Source organism: Macrosteles quadrilineatus, unplaced genomic scaffold, assembly GCF_028750875.1.
Source record: "Macrosteles quadrilineatus isolate MER2022 unplaced genomic scaffold, UCM_ALF_1.0 Scaffold_15__1_contigs__length_3749704, whole genome shotgun sequence".
NCBI classification, from domain to species: Eukaryota; Metazoa; Arthropoda; class Insecta; order Hemiptera; family Cicadellidae; genus Macrosteles; species Macrosteles quadrilineatus.
Genome location: NW_026542608.1, coordinates 2,200,071 through 2,213,356, shown reverse-complemented (window position 1 = coordinate 2,213,356; position 13,286 = coordinate 2,200,071). Strand labels below are relative to the sequence as shown.

Sequence of the window (13,286 nt, the reverse complement as noted above, 5' to 3'; positions counted from 1 at the left end):
GAAGGAGCTGCATGTAGACATTTGGTTGGTTTGCATTTATTGCTTTAATACCACTTTCTAAATTGGAGAATGTTGCGCGACCCGTGAAAACGAGAGAGGTTACCTGATCAATCAAACACTGACGCCAAACATCCACTAATAGATCATAATGATGAAGAAAGTCAACTCCAATGATCGGTTTGGCAACATCAGCTATGATAAAACGCCACACAAATGCTCGACGTAGGCCTAGGTCCAAAGATAAGGTATGCAACCCGTAAGTGGCAATTTCGGTGTTGTTTGCTGCGTATAGTGTATAGTCAGATTTGAGTATTTTACCTGAAAGCATTTTTCGTGGATACACACAAACATCTGCTCCAGTGTCAATGAGGAACTGTTGTTTTGTTACCTTGTCTGTGACGAAGAGGCGGCGAGATGTCTGTAGATCGTAGGAGTCGCTGGCCGCCATTAGAGACTCCCAAGATCGTTTCCCGAGTTGTTGGCTTGGAAACTGCAAGGCCTAGTGCACTTAGTTGCTGCATTACCGAATCGCTTGTGGTACCAGCAAACATCGTCTCTTGTCGTGCTCTTGGAGCGTGATCTCGATCGCCGAACCGGACTTGAACTCCATGTTGGACGACGATTTTGATTACACCACAGATCTTCTTTGATAGATGAAATGTCATGCTGAAGAGTGCTTACGATTTCACCCATTTTAGATGTCATCAGGATCGTCAGTCGCTCCATCATTGCTTCTATGGAGTTGGGACTGTAAGTAGGGACAGCTGCTTCTGTAACTTGATGTCGCGGACTAATTTCAAGCACGGCGTCAGCCAACTCGGCTAGTGCATCAAGCTCAGACGACCTTTGTGTTGCTAAAATGGCTTGAGTGGATGAAGGCAGACGACTCAACCACAGAGTTTTCATAACAGAGTCAGGCACAACGGTACCAGCCAAAGCGCGAAGATGTCTGAGGAACTGCGAGGGCTTACGGTCTCCCATTTCTTCATGTTCTAGGAGACGTCTGGTCTTCTGTTCCTGTGAAGAACTTAGGCGTTGTATTAATTCTGTTTTCAGTTTTTCGTATTTTCCCTCGGTTGGTGGTTTTGTGAGGATGTCTCTCACTTCAGCAGCGTATTTAGCATCAAGGTTTCCACAAACATAAAAGAATTTTGTTTCATCAGATGTGATCCGAGCCAAAGAGAATTGGGTCTCGACCTGCGCAAACCACAGCTTAGGATCTGCTGGCCAAAATTGTGGAATCTTCACAGTAATTCGTTCTAGGGAGTTACCTTCTTGAGTAGTAGCCATTGTATTGTAATTTTGCTAAATTTTGGTAAGAAATGATCACGTCGGGGTCACCACTGAAGAAGTAGGTTCTTCTTTACCTATTTTTTTTCTTTTATGATAAAATTATTCAAGAAACTGATAGAAAATAGAATTTAATAAGCATGACAAAAACATAAGTGTATGAATTATAAAAACCAGGAATGAACTCTTAGGTAACCATGGAAACTTATTACAAGAAAACAGAAACAAAATTTGAACTATTTAAAAAAACAAATCATCGTCCAGCTGGTTGCACTCACCACACACACACACACACACACACACACACACACACACACACACACACACACACATATATATATATATATATATATATATATATATATATATATATATATATATATATATATATACATATATGAATTTGAACGGATATTGCTTTTGGCCTCTAGGGATTTTAAAACGAAAAAGCAAATCGGTCCCGGGTCCAGGTCTTACCATGAGTACTACGGTAATAGTTTATTCCCTATATGGTAAATTCGCTAAAAAGAGGTTGGCGGCCTCTTTAACCTTCACACCTTTACCTTTTAACATTACAAGCGTACTTATTTATTTTAATACCATGACTAATTGTTCATCCAGTTAAACTATTACTAGGTGGACCCAGTAGATATATTTTTTGGAGAAAGTGAATTACAGGACCAGAGAACTTTGGCCTGTTAACATAATTTGGCCATTTAAATTAATAACAGTACGTTAAATCACGATATAGTTTCTGGAACCATATAGTCCCTGTTAGCAACTAGTAAAGTTATAAAGGGGCACTTCAGACTGCTTAAGGCATAACTTGTACATTGAAATATGTATTCTCTTGTACAAGTTATTTACAATTCTCTACTTCAAGTGTTTGATTTTAAATATGTGTTGAACGGAAAAAGTGTTAGACATAAGAAAACAATTGGTATTTAATTTTACGTAGTAGATTCACATATAACACAAAGTTACTTAAGGAATATTCAGTCGTGAAAAACATATTTCCACTAGTTGAGCCGTTTTAGTTAGCTTTGCCGTTATTCAAGGGTTTATTCGGTTTGAAACTCTAACAAAAGCAAACTCCCAGAGGAGGCGGTGATGTTACATTCCAGATGCATTACCTCGCCACATCTTTGTCAATTTATTTCCTTCCCTGACTAAGACTATTATCATTTATTGTAAGTTTATTGGATGGTTAACATGAGACCTTAAACGTATAAATCATTATGCAGTGTACACGTATAGTGCAAATATCAGATTTTAAATGTGTTCCATCTTAGTTCCAGCTTTTTCGTCACTGTAGATTCCAGTGGTACATTTTATCTTTATAATAATATTAAGCAGTTAAAAATAACTCGACACACACTGGTAAAATTTAATGGATATTTACTTTTTAAAAAATATATACCTTTTTTATTTAGTTTATAAAGTCCAAAGTCATATCCAGTCGTTAGGATTTAGAGCTGCCTTGAATATTATTTGTGGGGAGACATGATTTAGTCATGGTTAGTTTTATTTATTATACACTACCCAGTACCCCTGTATAGGCCAATCACCGGAGAGTAGGTAGGCAAGATTCGAATTAGAATTATTATTCTTCAACACCGCTCTAGCAGCTAAGATGGTGTTTGCTGTGATAACCTATCATTTGGTGATTTCCCTCAGATGGTAGGATCCTGTATAAATTACTCCAATGCATGGTAATAACAAATTATAATTTTATTCTTCTAAATAATGGAAATCCTTTATAATCTTCCTTATAAATGATAATATTACTATACCAGTAATTAAATAAGGCAACAGTCTTACTTGGTAAAATTCCTATGATCTGACTGGCTTAAATAGGCTGTGATTCCCAGTTCCTACGCACTATGACTTGAACTCGTCTGTAACAATTTCAAAAGAAATAATACCAGGTAAACTAAAGTAATACTAATTTCACATAGTGGAGGCAAACAGAATTAATTTAAGGGGATTTTACAATTTACAAAATATTCTCAGAACATGTGCTTTTTCATCCAAATGTAACATGAAAATTGAATATTTAATATTTGACAATTACAGTGTTATTAACTGACAGACAATCAAAAGACTATATATAATCGTAGGTAAAAACATGGCAATCAAGATTATTTACAATACAAACCACATAAATCAATTTTCTTATTTTTTAAATGTTTTCTACTTACATTTTCATGAGTTTGTACAATTTTAAAGGGAATCAGCCAACTAAGAAAGATTTGAAGAAACAGCTCATTACAAAAATGACTTAAGTTAATTAACAGCTGTTCTCCAGTTCTGCCAACAAGGTGAAGTGTAATATAGTGAAACTAGTTAGCCATTGATCATGATATTCTATGTACATTATATATTCTATGAATTAAAATAATTTAAGTTTAATAAACATTTCCCTTACATCAGTATATTATATAGTTTTAATAACGAGTAAAAAACCTTATATTATTGAAAACATCTTACTTTAGATGCTATATTTATGTTTTGTTTTGCGATTTATACAATATTTTATTATTTAAATAGCATATTATTTTATCAATATTTCAGAATATGTTCCCATACCAATTTTAAATAAAAAACTTTAATTTAATTAAAATTATTAAAAAAGTTATTATTAAATAATAAACATATCCTGGGGTAATGAAACAAAATTATTGACTAAACATAGTGTCAGATGATATGATCTTTTAGGTAATGAATGCATAACACTGATATTGAGGAGAGCTTTATTATTAATTATTTACGAACGCCACTGTGTTTGGCAGGAATCTAATTTTAAAAAGAGTAATTAAATCTTGCATAATATCACAGTTTACATTGTTTTAATATCCAACATAACCTCATATTCAATTGATAGTTTATCATCTTTGTAATTTAGCTATGATGGATATTGTATGTTGTTTTTTATACCAAGTACCTCTTAATTACTACAATTCGATACTTGGATACAACTGGCAATGTATACACTTGGAAAGTATAAATAAAATGCATACCCGTTGAAGAAAATGAAACTCCTGATGAAATAAAATCTTTAATACTTGTATAAAGACTGGAACAGGTGGCGTCGTCCTGTAATCCAGTTACTAGGAGGTCACGAATTGTGGATATCTATAAGCATGCACTGTGGATGTGATACTCCCTGGTGTGGATTAACGTCCGCACGAGTGAGTGCTGCGACTATCCGCAGTACTATCCTGATAATTAGACCAATTCGTATATACCAAGGAAAAAATGTGGTTCGGATTCCACTATAAATTGTAGGTCCCTTAGTTGCCATTAGCTGTAAGGGCTATTAATTACCAGCTGTGTCTTAGTCTTAGGAATGCCGGCCTTAGTCACTAACAAGACTACAATATCGCGCCACTCACCCTACACTCATCTTTATTCATACTTGGCTTAAAATACCTACTATTAATGGTCGCCATTTCATCGAACAGTATTAACAGTAAACTACTTACCTTTGTAATATTGCATACTGTACAGTACTTTGATCAAACGCGTCCTATAGAATGAATAGTCACTCTATACATTGCTTCAAGTTTTTTCCATGGTATGGAATTCGGTAATAACTGTAAGGTTTTATACACTTTTACAAGGTATTGTTTGTCATGCCGAGGCATTACATAGCATATAGCCATGATATATTCTCAAAGGCGCATCAGGCAGAGAATAAAATATCTGAGTATAAAATTTACTTTTTGTTTTAATAAGGATAATATATTTGCAAGAAAAATATTTATATTACAATGTTGCAATATTTTGTATAATGGTTAAGGTTAAGATATATAGATGACCTAAAATTTACGTGCATAATCAAACCAGACAATAATTTGTATGATTGTACTCTAGTTTGAATGTTAATTATGTCACACGATCTGTAATCTAAGTTGTGTCTTCGAGGAAGTGTTACGTAATAAAATTTTGGAAGTAAAAAATTTATTTGTTTTATTCTGAAAAGTAGGAAGTAGACAGATAAAAGAGCAAGTAAATATAAGAGAGACGAACGATGTGACACAGCGTGGCTTCAAACGTGACGAGAATCAGTCGATACATCCTCTAGTTCCATGGTCTACGGGAGTCTTATGTTGAGCTTGAAATGTTGACTTCGATGGAAAGAGCTTTACGTCTTCTTTAGATACATTTTAAAGCCTCAAAGGTGGAAATTACACCTTAATTACAACACACTGTTACACACATACACACCCCCCCCCCCACCCCATACACACACAGACATCACTTCGAAAACCACTTTTTTGGGTCCAGGGGGACCCAAAACGAATATATCCACTCAAAACTCAAACTCGAAAATTTTGACGAAAACAGTACTTTCTCCATATACTATGGTATAGGTGGAGAAAGTAAAAGGTTACGCTTGCTCAAGACAATAGTAAAGTGGAGACAACTATTGATGCCATTAATTTGCAATAAAATCGATTTGTTGAAGTATACAACCACGCCATAAAAAGTGATTTAAAAATATCAAGCAAATTAGAATTATTATCAAATACCCCCACCGCAGCAAACATGCCGACTAAGCGAATTTCCATCTGCTTAAATTGATATCAAATTAAATCTATTTATATAACATTAGGTTTAACGAGGACGAGTTTGCTGCTACGGGGAAACTGATAAAGTGTGTTTTTTAGTCAAAATATCAAATAACTTAGTAAGATTGAATAAAATTATCAAGATTGTTCAAAATATATCCATAAACAAAAAACTACAACATTTTACAATATCTATCCATCTATATAAATAAAATTACAGTTTTGTCTGTACATTTCTTTGAATCTATAGTTTTTGGTTGTTTTTACGTTTTGTAGCCTTAAGAAAGCCGAAACGAGTCTTATCACAATGTCTGCCCGTCTGTCTGTCTGTATGTATGTCTGTTCTCTGTCATTCTGTCTGTAACGCCAAAATGCCAATTTACGCGGTCTACTCCGAGAAAATTGAGTACCGATTAATATTCAAATCATTTTTCTGCATTCACTGAATTAGTGAGAGTGTCTTTGACTATTCAAACGTGGTCTCGCGACTTAAGAAATGAAATAACGAAACATCAAAAACACAATTTTGTGTGATTTTTGTCAAATTGTCTCCCAATGTTTACTACATACGACATTTATGAAATAACGAACAGCTGTTTGGATTAAGATTCTCACTTCTAGCTGTCACTGATATGTTTACATTAAATGTTGTGTACAAATACTGCAACATTTCCAATCACATTCTGTAAGCAAATACAAAACCATTTATTGAACCAAGTGACATACCTTAAATAGCATTTTACTGATTTAATTTTTCGCAAGTACAATAATGTCTATCTGTTAATTAAAATAATCATCATCCAGGTCAGGAACCTGGAGTTTTTATGTCTATAAAATTCGACTTGAGTTTTGATAACCGGGAAAGATACCGTAAATCAGTGTTGTAAGACTGGGAAACTTACATTTTTAAATCATAGTCACCAATAGCCTATAATTGAGGATTCCACTCATTAAATGAAATTAAATAACTAGGTATCATACGGGTTGGCAACCGGAGATTTTGTGTGTATCAAATTGTACTTGAGTTTTAAAAAGTGGGGGAAACGACCGTGAATCAGTGTGGTTTAGGGCTGGGTAATTTACATTTTTTAAATCATCGACGCCAATAGCTTACAAACAAGGTTTCCACTCAGACGGTGCTCCAATTACAGTTGTGAAAATTGTAAAGTAAATAATCACAACTTTTTCATACTGGAAATTTGTGCTTATTTTCATTAAATATTTTTATTAGCATGGACAATCTACGTAAGCAGATTCTTTGCGTCAAAGTTGTGGGCGACTGGGAAGTCGTAGAACGACGGGAGAGGGCTGAAATTAAAGGTCTCGTCTCAACTTACGTCTTAGAATGTTGAAATCAATTATTTTACCACGCAAATTGCAAACTTGTCTACTTTTAAGTAAATTAGTTAAGCGTATGATAAGTGGAGAATCGTAGGAGATGGCTCAAAACAAAGGAATTGAACTTAGAATGGCTGGATAAATATGAAGTTTTTTCTTGTAATTTAAAGGTTAATGTTGTGTTGAAGAAATTTTTAACATGAAATAACCACATTGACTAAATAATACACGATTCGAGATTAAATGGAAAACTTCTGCTTTGTTTTGATTTCAAAACATATATTAAAGATTTATTTTACACTTTTTTGTATATTTATTACGTTTTTAATTTGAGATTTATTGTAGTGTTAATCAATATTTAGTATGAAGTGGAACAACCTCAACGGCTGCTCTTAGAAATATACCTGGGAATAAAGATGAAATAGGTTCGTACAGGCAATATTCATTAAGTAAGCACTGTGACAAGGTCCAATGGGCGGAAAAACAAGAACTAAGCTTATCTCAACATACCTTTATTTGCCTTTTCATATTTGACGAAGAAAATTTCCAATATTCCGATCAGGGACGCCTTTATATTATCACTAACCAAAAGATCAAATCTAACTTAGTAAACCAATATTTATTCACAAACATGTTTGCTGCCTTTAGCAGAGTTAAACCTCTGGTGAAATTCAAATTATTCATTGAAAATAACATCAATAAAAGAAAAAAAGACAAACAACTAACTGTTTTTTACACAAAAGATATGTTGTGCTGCGACATCCATCCTGACACATAGAAACTGAGTCAATCTTTTCGTCTATTACGATTGTGTAAGTGTACACTTGCAGAGCACCAGTCTTCGTACTGGGTTGGTGTATAGGTTTAACATGCTTATTGCAGTTATACCTACTGTACTTTGTGTTTGCAATGGGAGGAAGATGCCGTTTTGAAAAATATGGTTCTTTAAAGTTACGGAATGAAATGGTTACACATCTGCCATAACCATAATGTTTAACCACTGCGCCTAAACTGTAGTAGAACGTAAATGATCAAACAATTCGCACTACACCTCTATCTTATTTCTAATGTACTTTAAGACTTTAATGGAACACGTTATGTTTAAACAGTACATTGAAAACGCTAATAACAAAAAAAAACCAGTGAACCGGTTGAATTGTGGTTTAACATTTACTTTTGAATATTGAAGTTGTTATCACATCTATATGGACCCTCTGTAGCTTTTTTTCTTTTAAAAGACTTACGTGGTACACTTACGTTACCATTAGTCAGGGGAAAAAATCCAGTTATACGGTTACTACTTTTTATAGAAAAAAGTAAACTGTGTACAACTTAACTTTAAAATATTATTCTTTAAAACAACCTATTATAGCCTTTAATACTTGAACGTGTAATAAAATATAATGAATATCAACTTATCACCGTTAACGAACACCCATCACCACTAAGACAATAACGATCAGAAAGGATAACAAACAGTATCACAATCAGTTATAAAACAGCATATATTATTTCACTTAAACTTAAATTAAAGCATTCAGTGTTCGATAAAATAACACAAGGAACAATAATTTTGAAACACGAAGTTCGGGTGACAAAGGAAATTATTTCCGCCCTACAAATAAAGGGGTATACAATAACAAGAGACACTGAAGATTGATCACATCATCTCACAAAAGAAACTCTTAAGTGAAATCCTATTTTCTATTGAGCCTTTTTATCACCGTACTCCATTCACCAATATCAAATATAAGTTTACTGTACTTTGAACAAAATGTTAAGCCTGTGTTAAATGACAGATGTAAAATAAAAACTTTTAAATTTTAACTTTTAACTTATTACGCTTTAACTGATTGTAGCTATACCAAACCTGTTTTAACATAAGATTATTGTTTGGTTATGTTATACAGTATTTTGGAAGTCAATAGCTGGAAAGTCAGCATCTGGTGAATAGGTTATGATGTCAAAACGCACTTTTAAACTCCTCAAGTCGATAACTAGACCAATTGATGTGAACTTTCTTAACTGCAGTAGACGCAGTTGGCGCACATAATGTTGGATTCGAGAACCATCTTAACGCAGTAGACGCAGTTGGTGCACACGGTGTTGGATTTGTGAACTTTCCTAGCTGCAGTAGACGCAGTTGGCGCACATAATGTTGGATTCGAGAACCATCTTAACGCAGTAGACGCAGTTGGTGCACACGGTGTTGGATTTGTGAACTTTCCTAGCTGCAGTGGACGCAGTTGGCGCACATAATGTTGGATTCGATAACCATCTTAATGCAGTAGACGCAGTTGGTGCACACGGTGTTGGATTTGTGAACTTTCCTAGCTGCAGTAGCAGTTGGCGCACATAATGTTGGATTCGAGAACCATCTTAATGCAGTAGACGCAGTTGGTGCACACGGTGTTGGATTTGTGAACTTTCCTAGCTGCAGTAGCAGTTGGCGCACATAATGTTGGATTCGAGAACCATCTTAATGCAGTAGACGCAGTTGGTGCACACGGTGTTGGATTTGTGAACTTTCCTAGCTGCAGTAGCAGTTGGCGCACATAATGTTGGATTCGATAACCATCTTAATGCAGTAGACGCAGTTGGTGCACACGGTGTTGGATTTGTGAACTTTCCTAGCTGCAGTAGCAGTTGGCGCACATAATGTTGGATTCGAGAACCATCTTAATGCAGTAGACGCAGTTGGTGCACACGGTGTTGGATTTGTGAACTTTCCTAGCTGCAGTAGCAGTTGGCGCACATAATGTTGGATTCGAGAACCATCTCAATGCAGTAGACGCAGTTGGTGCACACGGTGTTGGATTTGTGAACTTTCCTAGCTGCAGTAGCAGTTGGCGCACATAATGTTGGATTCGAGAACCATCTTAATGCAGTAGACGCAGTTGGTGCACACGGTGTTGGATTTGTGAACTTTCCTAGCTGCAGTAGCAGTTGGCGCACATAATGTTGGATTCGAGAACCATCTTAATGCAGTAGACGCAGTTGGTGCACACGGTGTTGGATTTGTGAACTTTCTTAACTGCAGTAGACGCAGTTGGCGCACATAATGTTGGATTCGAGAACCATCTTAATGCAGTAGACGCAGTTGGTGCACACGGTGTTGGATTTGTGAACTTTCCTAGCTGCAGTAGCAGTTGGCGCACATAATGTTGGATTCGAGAACCATCTTAATGCAGTAGACGCTGTTGGTGCACACGGTGTTGGATTTGAGAACCATCTTAACTGTATTAGACGCAGTAGACACAGTAGGCACACATGGCGTTGGATTTGTGAACTTTCTTAACGCGCATTTGGCGCACATAACGTTGGATTTGTGAACTTTCTTAACGCGCATTTGGCGCACATAATGTTGGATTTGAGAACCATCTTAACTGTATTAGACGCAGTAGACACAGTAGGCACACATGGCGTTGGATTTGTGAACTTTCTTAACGCGCATTTGGCGCACATAACGTTGGATTTCAAAACCATCTTAACTGTAGTAGACGTAATTGACGTGGGATTTGAGAACCATCTTAACGCAGTAGACGCAGTCGGTGCACATAACGTTGGATTTGTGAACTGTCTAACACTGTCTTTGGGGGCGTTATTTTGATGAGTATTTATTGTGTAAGTATTAAATCAAAAGATAATAGTTTCTCGTTACTTCAGAACTTTTCAAACTTTTTTTAAAATAATGATTTCTTTTATAAAAACCCATATTTTTTGGAACCATCTCAATGTTGAATGAAACTTGCTTAACTGCAGTAGACGAAGTTGGCGCACATAATGTTGGATTTGAGAACCATCTTAACTGTAGTATACGCAGTAGGCGCACATACCCAAGTAGCAAAAATCGTTGGCAAATCGTTGGCCCAACGTTTCTGTCGATCGTTGGCCAACGGTATGTTTTGGCACTCAGTCTTCGGTTGGCCAACCAACCAATTTTTGCGGAAGGGCCAACCATCCCATTGGGCATAAACATATAAAACACAAAATAATATAGATTTTGTATGAAAAGCATAATTATGAGTTGAGTAAATTGATTAAATAGTTAATAAAAACTTATTTTGAAAATAAAACGAGATAAAATTTTTTGACCGAGACGGGTCTCGAACCCGGTACCTTCGACCTGTGAGCCTCACGCCTTACCTCTGAGCTAACTGTGCTTGTTGATTGAGGGTGTTTTCAAGTGGTAAAAGAGTAGCCGACAGGTGCAATGGTCACAATTAATACTGTACTTTAAATATTTTTGATGCTACAGTATAATATGATTCTGTCTAGGCCTCAAGTCGTTGAATTGTTTTTCTGGTAGTTGGAGAGGATACTAGTATTTGAATATAGATTATTTAATTACCATTAGATTAGTAGGCTACTGTTATAATTGATTGTTATATAATTAATTAATCTTTTCTCTATAACTATTAAAAACTTGCTTAAATAAGTTAAATAATATTAACAAAAAATGAATTATAATAATTATTATATGTTAAGCAGGTGTTCCCCACTGTATCTAGTATCACAACATCATCTGACAACATTCATTATTGATCAAAATTTTTACAATATTTGTCCTATATTCTGCTGCCATTACATTTATGTTCTTTTAAATAAATCAATTTGTTAAAATTCGTTTTAGAATGTTTCATACTTAAACCCAACGAATGCCCAACGAAGGCCCAACGATTCTTTCCTTTGTAGGGCCAACGAATACCAGATTCCGTTGGGCCAACGTTGGCAAATCGTTAAAATTTCTGCCAACCATTTCCCAACCGTGCCAACCATTTCCCAACGTTGGGCCAACGATGTGTGCTACTTGGGTAGCGTTAGATTTGTGAACTGTCTTAGCTGCAGTAGCAGTTGGTGCACATAAAGTTGGATTTGAGAACCATCTTAACTGTATTAGACGCAGTAGACACAGTTGGTGCACATGGCGTTGGATCTGAGAGTTATCTTAACTGCAGTAGACACAGTAGGTGCACATGGCGTTGGCTTGTGAACTTTCTTAACGCGCAGTTGGCGCACATAACGTTGGATTTCAAAACCATCTTAACTGTAGTAGACGCAATTGACGCATATAACGTGGGATTTGAGAACTATCTTAACGCAGTAGACGCAGTTGGTGCACATGGCGTTGGATTTATGAACTTTCTTAGCTGCAGTAGACGCAGTTGGTGAACATAACGTTGGATTTATGAACTTTCTTAGCTGCAGTAGACGCAGTTGGTGCACATGGCGTAGGATTTATGAACTTTCTTAGCTGCAGTAGACGCAGACGGTGCACATAACGTTGGATTTGAGAACCATCTTAACGCAGTAGACGCAGTCGGTGCACATGGCGTTGGATTTGAGAACCATCTTAACGCAGTAGACGCAGTCGGTGCACATAACGTTGGATTTGAGAACCATCTTAACGCAGTAGACGCAGTCGGTGCACATGGCGTTGGATTTGAGAACCATCTTAACTGTATTAGACGCAGTAGACACAGTTGGTGCACATGGCGTTGGATCTGAGAGTTATCTTAACTGCAGTAGACACAGTAGGTGCACATGGCGTTGGCTTGTGAACTTTCTTAACGCGCAGTTGGCGCACATAACGTTGGATTTCAAAACCATCTTAACTGTAGTAGACGCAATTGACGCATATAACGTGGGATTTGAGAACTATCTTAACGCAGTAGACGCAGTTGGTGCACATGGCGTTGGATTTATGAACTTTCTTAGCTGCAGTAGACGCAGTTGGTGCACATGGCGTTGGATTTATGAACTTTCTTAGCTGCAGTAGACGCAGTTGGTGCACATGGCGTTGGATTTATGAACTTTCTTAGCTGCAGTAGACGCAGTCGGTGCACATAACGTTGGATTTGAGAACCATCTTAACGCAGTAGACGCAGTCGGTGCACATGGCGTTGGATTTGAGAACCATCTTAACGCAGTAGACGCAGTCGGTGCACATAACGTTGGATTTGAGAACCATCTTAACGCAGTAGACGCAGTCGGTGCACATGGCGTTGGATTTGAGAACCATCTTAACTGTATTAGACGCAGTAGACACAGTTGGTGCACATGGCGTTGGATCTGAGAGTTATC

General features: G+C 36.4%; 1 protein-coding gene across 1 annotated transcript; it reads right to left on the bottom strand.

Moving 5' to 3' along the window:
• Positions 1–447: 447 nt before the first annotated feature.
• On the bottom strand, positions 448–1,290 carry LOC129005084 (uncharacterized). The gene has a single exon (XM_054433876.1). The coding sequence runs from the start codon at positions 1,288–1,290 to the stop codon at positions 448–450; it is 843 nt and encodes a 280-aa protein (XP_054289851.1).
• Positions 1,291–13,286: the final 11,996 nt, after the last annotated feature.